This window comes from Schistocerca gregaria, chromosome X (genome assembly GCF_023897955.1).
Source record: "Schistocerca gregaria isolate iqSchGreg1 chromosome X, iqSchGreg1.2, whole genome shotgun sequence".
Taxonomy (NCBI): domain Eukaryota; kingdom Metazoa; phylum Arthropoda; class Insecta; order Orthoptera; family Acrididae; genus Schistocerca; species Schistocerca gregaria.
In genome coordinates, this window is record NC_064931.1 from 676,944,267 (window position 1) to 676,967,818 (window position 23,552).

Genomic DNA, 23,552 nt, shown 5'->3' on the forward strand with positions numbered 1-23,552 from the left:
ACCCAAACCGTCATCGAACCCATCGTTCTACCATTCCTAGACCGGCAAGGGAACTTGCTCTTCCAACAGGACAATGCACGTCCGCATGTATCCCGTGCCACCCAATGTGCTCTAGAAGGTGTAAGTCAACTACCCTGGCCAGCAAGATCTCCGGATCTGTCCCCCATTGAGCATGTTTGGGACTGGATGAAGCGTCGTCTCACGCGGTCTGCACGTCCAGCACGAACGCTGGTCCAACTGAGGCCCCAGGTGGAAATGGCATGGCAAGCCGTTCCACAGGACTACATCCAGCATCTCTACGATCGTCTCCATGGGAGAATAGCAGCCTGCATTGCTGCGAAAGGTGGATATACACTGTAGTAGTGCCGACATTGTGCATGCTCTGTTGCCTGTGTCTATGTGCCAGTGGTTCTGTCAGTGTGATCATGCGATGTATCTGACCCCAGGAATGTGTCAATAAAGTTTCCCCTTGCTGGGACAATGAATTCACGGTGTTCTTATTTCAATTTCCAGGAGTGTATTTACGAGACCGGAGCCCGCTACGCTACTTCTCAATCAAGTAGCTCCTCAGTTTGCCTCACAAGGGCTGAGTGCACCCCGCTTGCCAACGGCGCTCGGCAGACCGGATGGTCACCCATCCAAGTGCTAGCCCAGCCCGACAGCCTTTAACTTCTGTGATCTGGCGGGAACCGCTGTTACCACTGCGGCAAGGCCGTTAGCGAAGATGTTAATAAGCCGCCGTAAAATATCGCGCCTTCTAGACGACGACGCCCGAATGAATACTCGAGAGAAATTCAGGAGTTAGATTTCCTCTGGTACGACTCAACAGCAACAATCCAAAAAATCCATTTTAGAACGGAGAAAAAGAGCAATGGCCAGGTTATTTTTCTGGATGTTTCAGTAATCTAAAAGATGAACAGGACTTAAGGTGCACAGGAAAATTACTCTCACTGATCAATACCTCCATAAGGAATCGAGACAGCATTCAAGACAAAACAACGAAGATGTCATACAATTTTGTTGGTCAGGGTTAATAAAATTTACTATCCGGTTTATTTACAAGTTTACTCCCTTTTGTTTATAAGATTACGGATCGCATAGGTAAAGTGTTGGACAAGTACAAGGTGGTCATAATTAAACTTTCGCTGCTTGAGTCAGTGAAGATGAACAACGGTTTACCGTGCCCAACTTTATACTAATGATATTTACATTGTGCGTAACAGGATTTGCTTTGTTAGTTGTGTTCGTGTCATGACTTACCATTAGGTACTGGTACTTGTACGACGGCATAGGGGAGCAACACAAGCGTCAGTGTGCGGTACAGCTGCAGAGAACGTGGCTCTGGACCAGGTGAGCAGCGGTTTACTCTTAAAGCTGTTTAATCAAACAGAATAGTGCTGCTACTCTTGGGGAATATTGGTACATTAAAGGAATACGGCCGCCCGTTGTGACCGAGCGGTTCTAGGCGCTTCAGTTCGGAACCGCGCTGCTGCTACGGTCGCAGGCTCGAATCCTGCCTCGGGCATGGATGTGTGTGATGGCCTTAGGTTAGTTAGCTTTAAGTAGTTCTAAGTCTAGGGGACTGATGACCTCAGATGTTAAGTCCCATAGTGCTTAGAGCCATTTGAACCAAAGGAATACGGAGAGTTCCTCTTTCCGCACCGGGATTGAAGAACACGATTCGGTAGTTCAAATTAACTGGCAACTTGGGAACTCCTCTCGTGAGTGACCTACGGCCAATTCCGCCGAAAAGCGTTGCCATGGCTGGGAATGCTGGACACACTGTGCGATCTTTAAGTAGTGCACGAGCTGTGTCCCGACAACTGAACATTCCATGGTCCATCGTTCCAAAAGTGTAACGAATAATTGTGAAATGGTATCTTTAGTGCGGTTCCACTCTGTCGTGGATGCAGTTAACAAATGTTACCCTCTCATGTGGAAATTAAAATGTGTTTCTTTCATTGGCTTATTTGTCTTTTCTCTTCCGCGTATCCTTACGAATGTTTCCACAAAGCTTCATTGTCCTTCGATCTCTCGTTCGTCATGGGACGCCTCTCACGTAGCGAAAGTTTAATTACAACAACACTTTATGGCATGGAAACGATCTTTAGACCCACATAGAAAACAAAAGAACACTTGACAATGCCAAAAGATGTATGACGTTCACTAGAGACACGAGTGGTTTGTTGAGTTCCACGTAGTTGTGAGCAAGTGTACATCGGAGCCACACGTGAAAGCAACACCCACTCAGCCGCAAGTGTCGCCTGATACAAACTGACAAATCGGCCGTAATGGAACTCGTAATGACTGAAAATAAAAATCAGTGAGAGTAACGTTTAGCAAAGACAACGCACTATTATGCACGCTTGTGTAGGCAACCATAGTGGTTTACAAACACCATGATAATTTTAACAGAAAGGAAGAGGGTGTTAAGCGAAATAAAATGTGGATGCCGACTTAGTTTCATCAGAATATAGATCGATTACCTTTAATCGATTACGATGACACCAGCCGCAGTTACTCATGAATTCGGCGACGCATGGCTATGAATTCGGGTCCCCTCAAGTCGTTGATTCAGTTGCTATTTAACTCCGAAGATGTCTCCTGCAGTCGGAAACGAAACGTCAGGCTAGAGTTTTGGACATCGAACATAGCCTCGCAGCCTGGACGTTTTAACTGAAGTAAACATCGGGCGTGAAAACCTCTATTGTATTTTTCCGAGTTATTTTGTAAAATGTGAAATATGATGGAAAACAGCAAAACTCTATATATTAACCACCCCTTGGTTTTAATTAGATATTAAAAAAACTTATCACCATATTCCGCACATATAATAATAAAGCAGTCCCAATTTACAGTTTTGTAGTGTAGGCAGTACTTCATGGTTCAGAGAGCCTTGAATAAGCAGATTCGGAAATACAAGACTACATACTACCAGTTCCCATTTTAAAATCACAATATTCGCTTTTGAGTAGAAACTGCAGTTTCATTCAGCTTATCTGGAGAACGATTTCCTGCAGCAGAACTATTTGACATTTGTTTAGAATCCCAATTCGAAGTTTTTCAAATTATGTGTTGCAGGAAGGGACTGTTTTAGCCTCTGGTCGACTTCCTTTTGTAAGAAAGTTACGCGTTCTCTCCTCTGTCCGCAACACTGGGCGCGCAAGAAGTCTGTCGAAAAAGTGTCAACAGTCTCTCGAAGAAGCAGATCGTTTCAACGGCGGGAGCAGTTCAGTTATCCGTGATCGGAAGTAGAATAGCGTGCATCGTATGACTATGTTGGACAACTATGGTATCTCGAATGAGACAATTTTAACGTATTGTGAAGATTCACAAAAATGACTGTTCGAGTGGTGTTTGAAAGAAATATAAAATGACTGGTGTATTAAAATATCCGACAGTTCGGGATTTCGTGTATGTTTTGTGAGCCATCATGAGTTCAATACGGCTTGGCGCATGGATTATTGGAAACTTTTAACAGATCTAACCGGTCAGTAGTTTATAAAATTCGTAAATATGAACATGGACACGTATGTAGACTTTATAATCTGAAGAATACAAGGTACCGTGTGTCACTTCGTTGTAAAAGAGGTTGCTTTCGACGAGTGATTTAGAGGATTTAATATATACTGACTCCATGTCATTTATCACAAAACACGCCTTACTGTCACATACCTTACAATAATCAGGGTTTTTCAGCACATGGCGCTTCAGTGTCAACAAGTGAAGGAAAATTACAAGTAATGCTTTTAGTCTATTTTCAGATTACGTAATTGAGTGATCGACAGGCCCCTGTTGCCTGGGTGAAATAAATGCGGCTGATAAGAATTTTAGGTAACTAATAATGTGTTTTAAATTACCTCTAATTACATGACAAAATATAGCAATGGTTAGATTTCGTTGTGAATATATGGTTCCTAAACAACATAAGAAACTTCACTAAGCCGACGCTACTCAACAGTGAAGTTACTTTCTCGAGGCAAGAATTCCTGATAGAACGAACCAGGTTATTTAAGCTCTCTGTAATCTCGAGACCCTTCCTCTTAATATTTTCCCCTGTTTTCACTAGGCCTGGAGAGATGTAAAGTTGACGTAACAGCTCTTAATTTGACCTTCAGTAATTTTTTGTGACATATTTTAGCATTGTATTTCAGCTATTGTCCTCCTTTTTAGGACGAAGTGACTTAAGTCGTCCACCAGTGATACGTCTAGTATCCCTATGTATATATTAATTTCATCACTATGCTGAAAGTACTTGTATACGAGGTATCATGTGCGGAAATTATAGATTCTCCTGCAAGCACATGCTCACCTCACGTGCAGCTCTCAGAGCTCCACTATAGGTGTCGGTTACTACTTTGGAATTTCTCCTGCGTTAGTGACTTGTAAAACTTTTGACATCAGATGGATTTTTTCTGGTTTGACGTATGTATTCTGTAAACAGATTTCATTGAATCTCATCTTCTCGACCAGCATCCCGATTTCACACTTTCGGCATGTTGCTCTTGACACTGACCAGTGCTGTGTGTATCCTAATTACTTCATTTTATATACTGTGTCGTGATTGCTGTGGTCTGAAACCTACTTTACTGTGGCTAGCTACCAACTTGTTATAGATGCTTTCAATGTCGAAATACTTCTGTCTTCTGTTAAGGTGTAAGGTGGCTATAATTTCTCACCTTACAAGCACTCACTACATACTTTGCCGGATATAGGTATAATTTAATAGGTTGTACATCGTATATATGAATATTTAAAGAAAACTGACATTGTCACTTACACCTTGGAAATAGTTAACACTAATTGCATGAAAGGTGATGGAGTGTCCTTATTATCAAATCGGCGTAATGAACGGTTGCCCATACTAGTAGAGGTTGGAACGCCAGTGGGAACGAAACGGCAGGCGTAACTCAGGCACTGAGTGGAAAAGCCCGCACAGGTGTGTTGGTCCAGCTTAACGGAGTAAGTAATCCTAGCCGAACAGTCGGGGCGCATGAACGCTGAAGCACAATTGAGTGGCGGCTGGCCGATACTGTAGCTAGGCCGGAAGGATAACCAGAAACTCTGAAAATATTGGACGCAGCATAGAGTTACAAGGAAATCACGCAGGCTGGGTTATTTCCGAGGATTTTTACTCTGAGAAGCGTGCCATTGTATGAATTCCTAATTAATGGGGATATGTACTTTCTCACAAACTTTCCGCGCTCGACGACAAGAGTCTAAAATATGGTTGGTAGGCGTTCGGAAGAATCTGTAGAGAGGGAAAATATTCCGTGGTTTCGAGAACAGGATTCGACTTCTGCAATTACGTGGGAGGGGAGCCGGGCTTTTCTGGGAACTCAGCGGTGGAGAGGATGAGGACTTCCGTTCTGAGCGCCCGTGTTTGACGGTCGCTCAGTGTGCTTTTGTCGATACAGACGGATTTGCTGTCTTTGCTCTCAGGAGATTTTATAGTTAGAACTTCGTCTTCGGGTAGCGAGTCATTGTTGAATACACAGTGTTCAGTGATTGAGAGCACTTCTGTCTAGACTCACGTAGAGACGTAATCTGAATTCCGCCCTTGTGGCTGGGAGTTAGCGTTTCTTGTCTATAGAACACAGAGCGGAGAAGAAAGTATTAGATTATACTAGTCAGAGGACCGCCTTCTGCTGTCCTAGTGTTTGAAACAGTTTATTTTGTGGCTGGAGTTCTTCCATCGTCGCAGACGTCTACGAGAACCATCACTCCGACACACCGGACTCAGTACATACGTTGATATTGCTGATTGTTCGGCTTATTAGGGCTATAAGGCCAAACAGCTGTGATCACGTAAGTTTGATTTCCACTGAGGTTGCACACCACTGTAAATCATCTTTGAAAGTGGTTGATATTGCTGATTGTTCGGCTTATTAGGGCTATAAGGCCAAACAGCTGTTATCACGTAAGTTTTATTTCCACTGAGGTTGCACACCACTGTAAATCATCTTTGAAAGTGGTGTCTTCTAGTTGTGGTGCGTAGATGATGTCAGTCATCTCGGGTTATTTATATTAGTCGCCATAAAAAGGGGCAGATTTGGGCAACTGATCAGTAATATTTGTAATATAGAGAGATTTTTAATCTACAATAAATGTAGAAGCAGAAATAAAACATTTATCATTTAGTAGTAACTAATTCCCTTAATCGTTCATTTATGTTTAGGTTGTAATTTATATGTTAAAGAACAAGAAGGAGAAAATAATATCACAATTAAGAGTTGCTTTAGGGGGTAGTCAGACAGGGCCAAATCTTGATTTTCGCCTTCACTATTTTGCGTTGCTCACATTCATTTTACTCCCGCCTGGAGTAGCATCGTGGCCTTTAAATAAAGTTTGCTGGGCGGCAGATTCATCGATTTCAACTGATTTCTGCGCCCAGTCAATGGGGCAAGTAATTTCATGCTTCCTGGGCTCTCCATTTTTATAGCATGTTTGTTAATGTTACGACCCATTCCTGTCTAGAGAGCTTAAAGTCTTACAGGTTTGTAGAGCAGATTTTCCCCGCTTGCCTACATGTAGAAACATCATACACCCATGTAAGGTAACTGAAATTTAATACAGCACATATTTGAAAAAAATTCTGATTTGGCGATAAAGGCTACTTAGCCTCCGGCTACCCTTTTTTTATTCAGATGAAATGCAGATGTGCTCGTAATCTGGTTTTCCTGAACCTCTCCCAGCAGGGACTTCTTGATTTGGGAATTGTATCACTGGACGGTATCACTTCTGTCCGACCAGTGTAAGTCTGGGATCTAAGTATCTCTTTAATCTGAACTGGCACGTAGAAGGTGACACTACTATTGCATCGAAATTACAGTTTCAGATCAAAGGTAGTAAAGGCAGACAGTGAAGTTGGCGCAAGAACTTCAAAATCGTCGATCGCCGAAGAGGAATGTGGATAATATTTTATCTGAAATTGAAGAAACTGTTATCAGGCACATCTTTTATACGGACTAGCACTGAGATTCAATGTAGGTGCTGTCTATAGCAACAAAATTTGTTTCTACGTTTAAAACTATGGAAGCTACAGTTAATGTTTGAATCCATGGATTCGATGAGAACGTGAGCTTGCAGGACGACTGTTTGGACAAGTTACTAGGTATTTTGCCACACTGGTCCTAATGAACAACCCGCAGTAACGATAACATTGGACCATACTCCTTGTCAATTTCAGGCAAAGAATGAGTAAGTGCAACAAAGTAGAGAAAATCGTCGATCTCAGATTTGGTGAATTTGCTGTAGCCTTCTTTGAATACATAATTCAAACACCGGGATAATTCCAGAGGCACGCTCACGAAAACAAGACACGTGAAAGAATTAAAAGACGGTTTTACATAGGAAAGTCATGTTGACTTTGTTTAATTTTTGTAGGGCTTCTAATTACACACCAGTAACTTGCTTTCGCTTTTTGTTACGACTCTAAAACCATTTGTCATGTGAAGTCTGTTTGCACTCTTGGACTTTTAATTAGTTGTAACAGACATAAAAGCGGAGACAGAAGAAAAAAGCCTACTAAGTACTCATTTGTCAGCTTCAGATGTCGTTCCTGGCTGAGAAGCCTGTCGCGTGCGAATGCCCGTCCATCACGCGTTGCCTTTGTAAACTTTAAACTCCATATAATTAGCTGTTGGAGTAAAATTACACTTCAACACCTTTTGAGCTTCCCTCTCGTCTTTATTACTGTGCTGATTAGAGAAAATACGGAATTTCATTCTTCATTTAAAAAGATCTGTTAAATATTTTCTCGTGAAACAGTCAAGTATTGACAATACTTTGCTCTAAGTTCTCTAACAGAGATTACTAGATGCGTTTCATTACCTCTGTCTACTTTAATTACTTTCATTGTCGATGTGTGACTGTGAAAGTATTGGCATAGTTACTAGCTTGTATAACTCAGACTATAACAGAAGGTATTTTCTTTCCACGTAGCCGAGAGTTTCTGCAAAGTAGACAGTGATCGGTGATATAAATTACTTTCATTTGCCACCACGTTCCAACAGTCAAAACACAAAGCTGACTTTGAAGTGTCATTAGTAGTTTGAAATAAGCAATTAACTGTACACCATTCAATTTCGACAAAAAATGTCCAGGATCAGGAACAGACTTCTGCAACTTACGATATCAAAAATATATAGTGTAATGTTTGTAGTTTACGTGTTACGGAATGTTCAGCGTTGATATGGGAGGCAAGTGCAAGCACCTTAATGCGGAACGGGATAAACATACGATGGTATATTGAAAAATCATGCCTCCAAAATTTTTTATTCTGTGCTCAATATCGGCTGAGGTATTCCATGCCACGCGGCCGGCCGCTGCGGCTGAGCGGTTCTAGGCGCTTCAGTCGGGAACCACGCTGCTGCTACGGTCGCAGGTTCGAATCCTGCCTCGGGCATGGATGTGTGTGATGTCCTTAGGTTAGTTAGGTTTAAGTAGTTCTCTGTCTAGGGGACTGATGACCTCAGATGTTAAGTTCCATAGTGCTTAGAGCCATTTGAGCCATGCCACGCATATTACTCGGTGGACTTCCATGCTTTGCTAACGCAAGTTGCAACTCTGTTTCGCTAGATGGCTCCGAATAGTAACGTGTAACATGACAGTGCGTAACGTAGTGTCGGTACGAGGGAAACCCTCAGAAAACTGAAAGCACGAATTCAAAGAATTCGTCCACGCATGAAGCACCCTCTCCTTTAGCATGACAGTGCCACACCACACACGAGCGCAGCCACATCTTCAACAGTCGAATGACTTGGGTGCACTGCCATCGATTACATACCATACAACCCCGACTTGACCCCATTTGTTTTTTCATCGTTTTCCAAAACTTAATGAGCACCTTCCAGGACTTCACTTCCATGCGGCTTTTCGCGGATGATGCTGTAATATACAGAGAAGTTGCAGCATTAGAAAATTGCGGCGAAATGCAGGAAGATCTGCAGCGGATAGGCACTTGGTGCAGGGAGTGGCAACTGACCCTTAACATAGACAAATGTAATGTATTGCGAATACATAGAAAGAAGGATCCTTTATTGTATGATTATATGATAGCGGAACAAACACTGGTAGCAGTTACTTCTGTAAAATATCTGGGAGTATGCGTGCGGAACGATTTGAAGTGGAATGATCATATAAAATTAATTGTTGGTAAGGCGGGTACCAGGATGAGATTCATTGGGAAGGTCCTTAGAAAATGTAGTCCATCAACAAAAGAGGTGGCTTACAAAACAATCGTTCGACCTATACTTCAGTATTGCTCACCACTGTGGGATCCGTACCAGGTCGGGTTGACGAAGGAGATAGAGAAGATCCAAAGAAGAGCCAAAGGCCGAGCAGTATAGTGCGCTATCATCTATGCCATGAGAACAACTGACACTAATTGCATCTGGCGGGCTGCTTAAATCTGCCCGCGTAACTGCCTGACTGGCTAACTTCAACGCTAATTAACTCGGAAAAGGCACAACGTATCGAATTTTTTCATAATAATTATCAGCGCTACCTACCCTGCAACACCCTTATAGGCTTTCTAGACTGTTCCTGACCATCCTGAATGCAACAAATAACTGAGGATGTCGATTGTAAGTGATGGATTAGCAAGAAGAAAAATGAGGAACGGTACACACATGACAGTGATTTTTTTAACATTATTAGTGTTACTGGCACTCCGTCATCAGGCCACAAGTGTCCCATCGGGACCATCCGACCGCCGCGTCATCCTCAGCTGAGGATGCGGATAGGAGGGGCGTGTGGTCAGCACACCACTCTCCCGGTCGGCACGATGGTTTTCTTTGACAGGAGCCGCTACTATTCGGTCGAGTAGCTCCTCAATTGGCATCACGAGGCTGAGTGCACCCCGAAAAATGGCAAGTCCATGGCGGTTCGGGTGGTCACCCATCTAAGTGCCTGCCACGCCCGACAGCGCTTGACTTCGGTGATCTGACGGGAACCGGTGTTTCCACTGCAGCAAGGTCGTTGCCCCAGTATTACTGAGGAAAACCAAAATTTTTGTTGAGACATGTATTCGTCCCGGCGGGCTTAGAAAATCCCTGCAAATTTCCCCATCTCTAAAAATCTGCATTTGCGCTTCTGATCGACTGACAAAGTAAATGCGATATGCGAGTGTGTGGTCGTGGTAAACACTGAGGGCGCTCCGTGCGCTGGTGGCAGGAAGCAGGTCCGCGTGCCGTCCACAGCCCACAGCTGCTTGGCCAAGAATAGCGCCACAGCTGCCGCTTCCACACATCGATTCGCTGGGCTCCCAGCTTTAGCTCACCCCTTCACATTTTGCGCCGCGCACTCTTCCCTCATCGGAAACAACGCACCGGCAACTGCAAATCGGGCTTTTACTAGACAGCGTACGAACAGCCGCTCGGGCGAGCTCCAGAATATTTGGCTTTCTCTCTGACCGGACTGACAGCACGGGATAGCGAAGGCTCAAGCGTATCGGTACATTTAAATAGCGGAATAGTTACAGTGTTCGAATTGGGGCCTGAAGTCATCAGCTACCAGTGGTGATACCGCACCAACGCCTTCATATGGTCACAGTTTCTTGTTATACGTACGCAATCAGTCGGTGACGAAGTCAACATAAGCAAATGATTGACCGCAGTTACCTGACGTACCAATCCGGGTATAAGGTTAGATAGAGGGTTGCATTAAAGTTGAAAGACAGTAAGTTATCAAAAAGAATCAGTTCTCAATAGATGAAAAATTATTTCACTTGTTTCTCAGAGACTTAATAGGACCAGTACTGGTCATGAAATACAGGGTGGACAAAGCAGAATTAGCCCGGAAAATACAGGGTGAGCTCAAAGTCTTGCCTTGATTATAAAGACGTATGACAGACATTACGCCCCTTGACCTTTTTTCTGGGGATATATCTTCGTCATAGCAGTTGCTGACGTCGACGAACTGAAGGCTAGGATACAAGCTGTTGTGGGTACTGTGACAGAACACGTTAGGAAACACCTGGCGGGAACTGGAATACCCTCTCGACATTCTCAGAGCTACCAAGGGAGCAGACGTTGAGGTGTAACACTAACCTATGTAACGGCATCAAATGTAAATTATTATGTCAAACGGTTATTCCGTAATAAATTTGCCAGACTTTGTGCTCACCCTGTATTCCACACACGTTAAGAAAGGCAATCCGCACCCATGGCAAATTGTGTAAGTTGAGCTGCCTGTCTTGAGGGACATAAACAATTTCTGGGCCCGTTTTGTTTTTCCCACCCTAAACATGCCGTTAATAGCCAATATTTTCGGAATCGTTGAAGAATGTAGTGCTACGAAGAAGAATAAGTATTTTTTGGTTCAAATGGCTCTGAGTACTATGGGACTTAACATCTGTGGTCATCAGTCCCCTAGAACTTAGAACTACTTAAACCTAACTAACCTAAGGACATCACACACATCCATGCCCGAGGCAGGATTCGAACCTGCGACCGTAGCAGTCGCGCAGTTCCGGACTGAGCGCCTAGAACCGCGAGACCACCGCGGCCGGCTAAGTATTTTTTGTTTTTATGTAATCCATGAACTCCGCTTTTAGATGTTGTTGTTGTCTTCAGTCCAGAGACTGGTTTGATGCAGCTCTTCATGCTACTCTATCCTGTGCAAGCTTCTTCATCTCCCAGTACCTACTGCAGCCTACATCCTTCTGAATCTGCTTCGTGTATTAATCCCTTGGTCTCCCTCTACGATTTTTACCCTCCACGCTGCCCTCCAATACGAAATTGGTGATCCCTTGATGCCTCAGAATATGTCCTACCAACCGATCCCTTCTTCTAGTCAAGTTGTGCCACAAATGTCTCTTCCCTCCAATTCTATTCAATACCTCCTCATTAGTTATCTAATCTTCAACATTCTTCTGTAGAACAACATTTCGAAAGCTTCTATTCACTTCTTGTCCAAACTACTTACCGTCCATGTTTCACTTCCATACATGGCTGCACTCCATACAAATACTTTCAGAAATGACTTCCTCACACTTAAATCAATACTCGATGTTAACAAATTTCTCTTCTTCAGAAACGCTTTCCTTGCCATTGCCAGTCTACATTTTATATCCTCTCTACTTCGACCATCATCAGTTATTTTGCTCCCCAAATAGCAAAACTCCTTTACTACTTTAAGCGCCTCATTTCCTAATCTAATTCCGCAGCATCACCCGACTTAATTCGACTACATTCCATTATCGTCGTTTTGATTTTGTTGCTGTTCATCTTATATCCTACTTTCAAGACACTGTCCATTCCGTTCAGCTGCTCTTCCAGGTCCTTTGCTCTGTCTGATAGAATTACAATGTCATCGGCGAACCTCAAAGTTTTTATTTCTTCTCTATCGATTTTAATTCCTACTCCGAATTTTTCTTTTGTTTCCTTTACTGCTTGCTCAATATACAGATTGAATAACATCGGGGATAGGCTACAACCCTGTCTCACTCCCTTCCCAACCACTGCTTCCCTTTCATGCCCCTCGACTCTTATAACTACCTTCTGGTTTCTTTACAAATTGTAAATAGCCTTTCGCTCCCTGTATTTTACCCCTGCCACCTTCAGAATTTGAAAGAGAGTGTTCCAGTATTTGATATTGAAGTATTAGATATTAAAGATTATATGTATTTTTAAAGAAACCACTTACTTTCTAAAGGTGTGGAGAGAACTTGAAACTATGAATCCACAGACATGATGCTTTTTGTGGTTGCAGCTAAACTGATCGACAAATTATGACATTGTTTTGTATACGATGGCTAATACAGTACAGTTTTGCCTTCTCTGAAAAGTTGACATTAGATCGGTGGACGGAAGCCGTTTATCTTCGCAATTTTGACCTTCATATTTAGCAAATTACCAACCTGTTTGTATGTAAAAGATTTCACAGCAAACCGTAACAAACGACATATTACTATACATGTCATTTTATATGTTCCCGAACATCTTTGAAAAAAGTAAGTTCTTCCATTATAAAAAGAAGCTGCTGCAGTACGTTAGCGTATGAAACAGTTACTGGCGTTGTCTACCCAATTAAAGACTCATCCCACTGCGTACTATGATTTATCGAAAAGTCTTGTTTCATAATCTTCAACGGTTTCGGAAATAGTTATGATGTTTCACGCACACAGTACTTTACCACTATGGACAGTGACATTGGTTGTAACGTCAAAAATTTGGCGGACGGTGGGCTTACCTATACGGAGCAGTGTCCAAAAACACACGGTACAACCTAAGAAAGGCCAAGGCCTGTTGGGAGTTTTATGCAACGTTTCACAGCTGGCTGTAATTTCTTAAACGTCTCTCTGTGCACGGTAATTAGTCTAATCGTGTCTTCGCGATATCTACGGGTCCGATATGTAGGTAGTTTTAATTCCAAGATTCGTCATTTAAGTTAATTTTAGAAATTTCCTAAGCGTTTGCCAGTTCAGTTCTTTCAGCATTCCCCTGTCACTTCCCGATAGGTTAAACAAACCTGTGCTGCTCTTCTCTATACACTGGTGTCCAAAATTAAAGCAACAAACCGTTATTTCCCGGCCCTGTGTCTAATTCACCGTATAATCATACAAACTGTCAACCAGATATCCGTACTATCGTGTTTTGCACGGAAGATGGCATTTCGGTCAATGGTCAACCATGCGAACGATGCAGTCAGGGCACCTATGAAAGGAAGTAGTGTTTGCCGGGTAGCCCAACACCCACAGTCGTTGTGTACACAGTCACAGACGGTGCAGTATGGCAGAGAGAACATGCCTACCAGACTCTCTGAGGTGGAGGACCATAGAAAGAAAGGCAGAAGGCCAGTCGCAAACTGATGTGGCCCGATGGCTTAATGTAAATCGTTCTGTTGTTTCTCTGATGTGGTGGCGACAGTTTATAGAGACAGAAATCGTTCAAATGGCTCTGAGCACTGTGGGACTTAACATCTGAGGTCCTCAGTCCCCTAGAACTAAGAACTACTTAAACCTAACTAACTTAAGGACATCACACACATCCATGCCCGAGGCAGGATTCGAACTTGCGACCGCAGTAGTCGCGCGGTTCCGGACTGAAGAGCCTCGAACCGCTTGGCCACTGCGGCAGGCATAGAGATAGAGATAGAAAGTGTATCCCAAAGACCAGCGCAGAGCCGACCAAGTGTGACTTCAGAAGAGAGGGCCGTTATTTGGATGTGAGGGCACGACAGTACCACCTTAGTACTGCATAGCAACTGGCTTGTGAGCTCACAGTATCGACTGGACATTTTGTATCGAGCCAAACGGTGTGCTTTGGGTTGTTTGGGGGGGAGACCACACAGCAAAGTCACCGGTCTCATCGGATTAGGGAAGGACGTGGATGGAAGGCGGCCGTGCCCTTTCTAAGGAACCATCCATGCATTTGCCTGGAGCGATTTAGGGAAATCACGGAAAACCGAAATCAGGATGGCCTGACGCGGGATTGAACCGTCGTCGTCGCGAATGCGAGTCAGGGGTGCTAGTCACTGCGCCACCTGACTCGGTGCTAAGCGGTGTGCCGAAGGCTCCGGCAGAGTGGCCTTTATTCTCGGATACTTGCTGTATGTCTACGTCTCACGCGTCTTCACATAAGGGAACGTCTAGAGTGGGGTCATCAACACGCCACTTGGAGGATCGAATAGTGGGCCAATGTTCTTTTCGCAAATGAGTCCTGATATAGGCTGGACAGCGATTCTCGATGGATTCGCTTTAGCATCTGGAGGGAACGTAGAACACGATTTCGGGACCCAAATATTGTGGAAAGAGTCCGATATCAAGAAAGATTCCTGATGGTGTGAGTATCATTCACATAACTCTTCACAAAACTTTACAGGTGAATCGGCAATGTTTAGCTGCTGTCAGGTATCGTGTCGAGATCTTGGGACCTCATTTGCGGTTGTTGCGAAGTGCTGTGGGCCCAGACTTCGTATTGATGGACTATGATGCTCGACCTCATAGAGCACGGGTGGTTGATGTTTTCTTGGAAACGGAAGGTATTGCACGCATGACGGGGCCTGCTCGCTTTCCTGATTTGAATCCTTTAGAACATGTCTGGGATGCACTAGGGAGACGGCTTGCATCACATCAGCATCCACGTCCGCAGCTCGTGGTCGTGCGGTAGCGTTCTCGCTTCCCGCGCCCGGGTTCCCGGGTTCGATTCCCGGCGGGGTCAGGGATTTTCTCTGCCTCGTGATGACTGGGTGTTGTGTGATGTCCTTAGGTTAGTTAGGTTTAAGTAGTTCTAAGTTCTAGGGGACTGATAACCATAGATGTTAAGTCCCATAGTGCTCAGAGCCATTTGAACATTTTCAGCATCCACTGATCACTCTCCAAGATTGCGAGCAGCTCTGCAGGAAGAGTGGCCATTATTACCTGAATATGAGTCTGATAACATCATTCACAGCATACTCCGTCCTTGTCAGGCGTGTATTGCTGTCACAGGTGGCCACACCCCATACTGAGCACATTAACCAGTTGTCGGAATGTGTGTGCATATCCATTAAGTTGGAAAAATAACGAAGAAAGTTTTGTCTATAATGCTTTATGGCAAAATAAACGCAACCTTGCAAAATTCCCCTTTGATGCTTTGATTTTGGACACCATTATATATTTTCAATATCCCTTGTTAGTTCCATTTGGTGTGGGTCCCGCACACTTGTACAGTGTTCGAGGATGGGTCACATGAGTGTTTCGAAGGTAATCTTCTTTGTAGACTGATTGAATTTCAGTAGTATTCTGTCAATGAACCGTTTCAACAATGTAATAAGTTAACTACTTTAAATGGAAGCTATATTGAGTAGTAACTTCGCATGAAAGAAGAATCACTCCAAATATTTGGGCAATTTGAGAGATGAGGTGTAGAGAAGCTATCACCACTTTTGTATTTCTTTTGACACAATACACGTTTAAGGAGGCATTCGTAAAAAGGAAGGAAAGAAGCAAAGAAAGAAGGAGTATTAGGGTTTAACATTTCCTCGACGACGAGGTCGATAAAAACAGAGCATAGAACTTGGTTTGGGAAAGGACTGGGAAGGAAATCGGTCGTTCTCTTTCAAAACGAATCATCCCGACAATCATCTTATGTAATTTAGTGAAGTCAAGGAAACTAAAGACATCACACACATCCATGCCCGAGGCAGGATTCGAACCTGCGAACGTAGGGGCCACGCGGTTCGAGACTAAAGCACCTAGGGTTCCTACTTCGTGACAATTCTCGGTGGTAATCTTCAGGGACAATTAAAATGCTCCTGCAGCGTTTTCGATGGGAAGTGTTTGATCACCCGCACTACAGCCGGTAACTGGCTCCCTCTGCTCCATTAACATTAGTAGGTCTGTTACATTTTCTAAGTGTCCTGCCAATAAAACGCAGCCTTTCGTTAGCCTTTCCCACAACATTTTCTATGGGTTCCTTCCAATTCAAGTTGTTCGTAATTGTAATACCTAGGTATTTAGCTGAATTTACGGCTTTTAGATTACACTGATTTATCGTGTAACCGAAGTTTAACGAGTTCCTTTTAGCACTCCTGTGGATGACCTCACACTTTCCGTTATTTAAGGTCAACTGCCACTTTTCGCACCATTCCGATGTTTCTTCTAAATCGTTCTGCAGTTTGTTTTGAACTTCTGATGACTTTATTAGTCGATAAACGACAGCGTCATCTGCAAACAACAGAGCCCGGCTGCTCAAATTGTCTCCCAGATCGTTTATATAGATAAGGTACAGTAAAGGGCCTACGCTACCCTGGGGAACGCCAGAAATCGCTTCTGTTTTACTGGATGACTTTCCGTCAATTACTACGAACTGTGACCTCTCTGACAGGAAATCACACATCCAGTCACATAACTGAGATGATATTCCATAAGCACGCAATTTCACTACGAGCCGCTTGTGTGGTACAGTGTCAAAAGCCTTCTGGAAATCCAGAAATACGGAATCGATCTGAAATCCCTTGTCAATAGCACTCAGCACTTCATGTGAATAAAGAGCTAATTGTCTTTCACGAGAACGATGTTTTCTAAACTCATGTTGACTGTGTGTCAATAGACCGTTTCCTTCGAGGTAATTCATTATGTTCGAACACAATATATGTTCTAAAATCCTACTGCATATCGACGTTAGCGATATGGGCCTGTAATTTAGTGTATTACTCCTACTACCTTTCCAGTCTTTGGGTACGGATCTTTCGTCGAGCGAACGGTTGTATATGATTGTTAAGTATGGAGCTAATGCATCAACATACTCCGAAAGGAACCTAATTGGTATACATTCTGGACCAGAAGGCTTCCTTTTATTAAGTAGATATTTTCGTAGCGTTGTACCAACTTTCCAGTACCTCTGCTTTCTGCCAATTCTCAACATTGGTATGAAAACTCGCTGCCTGTGCAAAAACGCTGCCCTCATAGCGAGCGGTTCATGTGAGCAAAGAGATGAAAATCAGACGAAGTGAAGTCCGTTCTGTATAATAGATGATGGTACGCTTCTCATCGAAAACGCTATAGACGTATCTTTGTTGCAGCTGAAGTGTGAGGTGAAGCACTGCCACGTAGAAGGACGATGTCTGATGACGACACTCCTCTTTGCTTTTGGTGAATTGTCGTTCGTAGCCGATTATCTCGAATCGTCTGATCCACTAGTTTAACGAGATCGTCGGCTGACACTTCCTACCCTATCAGCCTGCACCCTGAACATCTATACGTCCTCCTTCGAAGTTCTTGCACAGTTGCCACACTTTTGCTGTCACAAATGACAGTTACGTTATGTCGGCTGCATGAAATCAGGAATAAACCCTCAGCATGAAGAAATTCAATAACAGCTCGCACTCACGATTTTTGTGGGAGACTCTGTTCTAAGCATCTTTACATGCTCACTATGTTCTCAGAACAGAAAAATGTGACATGACGCGATCGATGATCATATTACAGAGAGTCGTATTTCCCAAAATCGAAGTTGCTGTGTTGGCTGTACGTTCCTTCCTTACTTGCCACTCGAATGCAAATATGAAAATTCAAAAAATGGGTCAAATGGCTCTGAGTACTATGGGACTTAACTGCTGAGGTCATCAGTCCCCTAGAACTTAGAACTACTTACACCTAACTAACCTAAGGATATCACACACGTCCATGCCCGAGGCAGGATTCGAACCTGCGACCGTAGCAGCAGCGCGGTTCCAGACTGTAGCGCCTAGAACCGCTCGGACACTCCGGCCGACTATGAAAATTCGATGAAATGATGAAAACAAAATGGGATGGATCAATAACAAGGGAAATATTTGGCCTTCCTACAACAATTCGGTGTATTCGCATTGCAGTTGTCCGAACAAAAAGGCACAGCATTCATTTCAGATGATGCAACAGAAATAGTAACTTTGTAACTAGTCATTTGCCATGCGGTGTTAATAGAGCTCTGTATCTCCATGCAGGTATTTGGTTGTACAAGGGGCGATCAAAAAGTTTGCTTTCGAAAGACATACATTCCAGAATCGGTATGCCAATCGGGCAAAATGTCCGTGACCATTGAGGCAAACATCCCACCAGCGCACAAGGTATTGTAAAATACCTTGTCCTGCTGCTTGCCTTCTGCACATCCTCGTACGACAGGAATCGTCGACCTTTCAAGGCCTTTTTTAAGGGATCGAGGGCGTTATAATGGCATGGGGAGAGATCAGGACTATGGGACAAGTGATCGAGTGTCTCCCACTTGTCAGTAATGGCTGGCCTGGTAGGTCGAGAAGCGTCTTGTGTCGAATCTCGACCAACACAGAACTTGGCGCACCATTCCACAACGGTAGTTTTCGCCGGACATGCTGCCCGATACAAATTTTTCATTCTCCGATTGATTTCTTCCGGTGCTTGTCTTTCGGCAACCAAGATAAGACTAATATCACGTTGGTTCTATATCGGCGCAATTGGTAATAAAGCTGCCAAAGTTCACGTTTACGCATTTACCACAAGCACGTTGGTAAGGCACGATTGCCAAGCTCATCTTTGCCTCCATGTCGGTGCTTAGATACCCGCGTCGGTGTCGTGCTACGTTGCGGAAAGGACGATAAAATATCGATCATGTACGGAAACCAGCGCTTCGCCATTTTGCAGGTGTGGTAAATCAAAAACATGTCTGCGATAAAGCTTGTACAGCTTGAAAAAAATATGTAATTGTCTGTATCCGGTTTTGTTTCTGAACCATCTGCGTTTCTCTATTCTTGAGATCGTTTATCCTTCGGACGTCTGTTTTCTGCAAATGCAGAGTTTTACAGATAAATGATCTTGATGACTGATAGAACAGACACACCACCTTATTTTAAAATGATTCTCACTCGTTGTTAGCCGATCGAGCTTCGGTACTTCAGTTCTCAGTGAATTAGAAGCCAAATAAAGTAGATCTCGAGTGCTCCGTAGCAAAACAGTCCTAGCGACATTTTCGGTGACCTGTACTCTGCGCTAAAGTGCAGCGGTCACGTTAAGGATTCAGTTGGGAACTGGGAAGGGAAGGAAGTAGTTGAGCTTCCAGTAGAGCATTGACAGGTCCATATCACGTGATTTACGTAGCATAATAACAATGTGAAGCTACTGAGAACAGAGTGAGTGCATAGTTTGGAGTCCTGAGGCGCGTATTTCTTTCCATGTCTTCTCCCAATAATTGTCTCTTCATCCAACAATTCTGTTCCTTGCTGATTTTTTATCAAGTGTTTTTGAAAACCATTAGTTATTATTCTCCGTGAGTTGAATAATAAGGAAAGTTAAATCCAAATTACTTTCATTTACTTACTTTTATTGTTCCAGACCATCAGCAGCATCAGTACGCATCGCCAGATTGTGTACATTTAGGCCTGCGGTGTCAGTCTAATTACCGTAGACAAGTCGTATAAGACGTTCATAGAGCGTCCACAAAATTTGTAATCAGGAATTCGTGCTGTTTTATGGTATGTACTTCGAAAGACAACAAAGATTATGATGTTTATATGGATGAGCAAAAGCACAGAACTGGTTTCAAAGCGCGTTTTTGTGGTCGTTCTGTAACATGTGATGACAAGAACTCATGTGTTTGGCAGTCTCGGGAATTTGGCATTCATTCCGTAAACAGTCTTGGAGGAATGGCTACAATAACCATCTGAAATTAAGTACAATACTCTGCTGGTGTTATTATATTTCACAGCTAAAGTTGTGTTGCGGTCGTTTCGCTTGATTGAAGAATGTGCTTTATAATGCCCGTATCACAAAGCTGCGAGGGCTTACCCTAGCCACTATCTGATTCCTAAAAAATGTAACTTTAACTTAATTCCCTTTTGTAATCATGTGTAGAATATAAGATGAGATCGTGCCATCGACGACCATTCGTACCATCTGCAGATATGGAAGATTCATTGCCGACAGTGTATGTTTACGAAGCATAAGCAGTTGCATACATCTTAAGCGGTTACTGTAAGCTGGCTGAACCCAAATCACAAATTTGATCAAAATGTTGAGAAATATTAGATATAAACCGATCAAAGGGACAATGTAAGAGAAAAATATACCCTGAAATGTATAATTAGTCATTTTCATTTATAAAGTGTTTCATTTACATTAGCGTTCTAACTTGAAAAACATAGGTCGAACCTGCATCGCTGTGCAGTTGCCATGGCCATTAATTTTGAAAAAGTAAAGAGGTGGAAGATACAAACAGAGCTCATAGTTAAAGGAATTATGTGATTATTAGTTCTGGACACAATCTGCGGTCTAACGGACGTTGATAATCTTCATATTTTAGTTATAAGTTTTCCTGCGGTAGGACAACCAGTTGCAATATCTAGGGTATGATAAAAGTTGTGTTGTGGAAGCTGTCAACAACAATGCCAAATGCAGAATTTGGTGAAACAGAGCTTGCGTTCTGTATGTTTAATATAAGTGAGTCGCGCTTCTACATAGAAAGGCACTGGTTCCCAGTTCTCTGAACAGTCCTGTGTTTCAGTAGTTCAAGTAACAAAATGGAATCCCTTGCACACCTACAGTTGTTACCATTTACAGCTCAGGCACCTCCAACTACAAACTGACCCAAAGTAAATCACGGCCCTAGGCCACACTGCAGCCACAGCAAAGTGAAGCGCAGACTGTCACCCTGCCGTATTTCTTACAGTTAGAACATCTGCCGTAATTGAAGAGACTACTGTCTGAATATCCGAAAGGAATAATAGAAATTTCATTGCTGATAAGAGCAACATTCAAGTACATTCATCAGTTGCATGGCCTTGGTATCCGTAGCTTCAATATAAGTACTTTGTTGTTGCTAATACTATCCTGTCGTCATCTGCGTGGTTTATCCGTCACTACACGCATCTCATTGGGTTTTTTCCTGTTAAGCTGTAATCTGCATTGACGTTTCCTCGTCCCTTTCTGTTTACATGCTACATTATTTTCAGTGTGAACATTTGATAAGAATTGTCGCTTCTAGCACTAGTCACTGGTTTTCTTGCTTGTTTTTTTATTTTCTGCAATATACATCTCCCACTTTATGCTAACGTTAAATTATTATACCACGTCCACACGACTGCGTTTGTTTTGTAATTGTTGTGTTTCGTCAGTAAACAAAAACATCAACAACTCTAACATGACCTATTGGTCACTATGCGGTATTGAAACATGAGAATCATGTGGGCTGAAAAAAAAAAAGAAAACGGATATATGCACGCAAATACATCTCGCCGTGGAAACAGAAAGAGGCGACGACCACTCACATCTTACATTGGATTGAATTGATAAAATGAAATGCATGTGGTAATGGAGAAACAAATTTGGGAGTTGCGTAGCCAGTTTCAGCGTTAATACAGCAGTTCAGATAAAACTTTGTACTAATTCTTCCGGAAATTTAAACTTATTAATTTATGAGAAGTGAATTAATATTTGCATAACTGTATGCTATTTGAATGTTCTTGACATTGTAGGGACAGAATTTTAAGCAAAGTGAATAATAGCATGGAAATTACATGGTACTTCTGCGCCACTAATTCTGTGTTTATGGATAGAGGACATAAAGTGCTTAACTAATCCTTAGAGACGGTCACAGTTTGCTCAGATTGACAACAACGAGAAAGTCCCTTATATTAAAAGGCTCTTCCAATAACTCCATTAGGTTTCTGAATATTACGTCTGTTTATTGCAGAGGAGTATGGTTAGTGATGCGGAGTTTGTCAAAGACTAAGTACACTTGATGTTTAGGTCCACGGAATTCGGAATAGCACTCAGCCGGGAGCTTCAGCTGCAGAATTAGGATATTTGAACAACGTTTACTTACGTTTTGGAGTCGAGACATGTTTTATTATTTATGATTCACGTTTGTCTCTCTGTGAATACTATAACTGACGACTTTGGAAGTGTTGTTTTGTATTTACTTTGTCACAAAATGTTTCACGAGTTTTTTTCAAGCGTTCAGTAAATTGCTGTTTCTGTCTTTCTTTCTTTACAGTAGATGCACTCAAACGTGGTATATACGAGTTCGTCTAGAAGAGGACGACTCCTTACTACAACATACTCTACACGGATATTTTATGAAAAGTGGCATATTCTTCTACAGAAATAGATATCAGTAAGAACTACTGCTCAGAATGGAGGAAGCAACTGCTGAAACCTGAAGGAACCAGGTGAAACACGTGTACGTAAAATAAACACACACAATTATTTATTAGTATCTCACCGAAGAAGAGTGTCAAATACATTTAATGAGATGATGCATGAAATATGATGGGTCATATGGTACTCTCACTGTGTCTTATTTTTGATTCGTTAGTACTTGGACTATTCGTGTAACGTCTGTTGCTGTGTGTCAAGGGCAAGGGCAACGGCTCGCGGACGCTCGTATGTTTGGGAGGAGGAGCCAGCCGTGATACTCACGGAAGTGCTGGAAGGGGCCGTCGATGTCGAGGTAGGCGTCGGACTGGATGAGCTCGGACATTTCCTTGCTGTTGCGCACACCGTAGCACAGCAGCTCGAAGTGACTGGCGATGGTGGACATAGCGGCGCGGCGGAGCGCGGGAGGCTGGTTCCGGAGGGGCATCTTGGGGCCGACTGGCGCACTCCGCGGCCGGCAGCCCGCAGCTATTCCCGGACCACCTACCACCTGCCCCGCCGCTGCGGCACCAGTCTCAGCCACCAAACGTCACTGAGGTCACTGGCACACTCTTACGACGCCATCATAATCCCTACTGGCACTGTTCACCACTAAAACTGCAACACCAGGAGAGGATGCAAACGACGAAATTTTACTTACTTTGCGTATACAGTACAGCTCATCAATGGAGCCTACCATAAACTTAGCAAGAAGGAAGATGGGGATTTAAAGTCCCATTTGCATCGACGTCATTACAAACGGAGGACAGGTGCTCATTGTTTTAAGGCTGAGAAATCGTCAGCGCCCTATCAAAGGAACCATTCGGGCAATTGCCTGGAGCGATTTAGGGATATCACGGAAAATCTGAATCAGGGTGGCCGGACGCGGATTTGAACCGTCGTCCTCATAACTGCAAGTCTACTGTGATAACCACTGCACAATTTCGCTCGATAAGGTGAAAACTACCATGAGCACTTAAAC

The 23,552-nt window shown here is 43.2% G+C and overlaps 1 protein-coding gene across 2 annotated transcripts in view; it reads right to left on the bottom strand.

Annotated features, from left to right (window-relative positions):
- The window catches only part of LOC126298749 (uncharacterized), a 527,298-nt gene extending 504,216 nt beyond the window's left edge, over positions 1 to 23,082 (bottom strand). Inside the window, exon 1 of one of the 2 annotated variants that reach the window (XM_049990194.1) lies at positions 22,856 to 23,082. In XM_049990194.1, coding sequence (XP_049846151.1) covers positions 22,856 to 23,018 — 163 coding nt within the window. In that variant the 5' untranslated portion in view covers positions 23,019 to 23,082. The remainder of the gene's footprint in view (positions 1 to 22,855) is intronic. The other variant, XM_049990195.1, reaches the window with a different exon arrangement.
- Between the last annotated feature and the right edge of the window lie 470 nt (positions 23,083 to 23,552).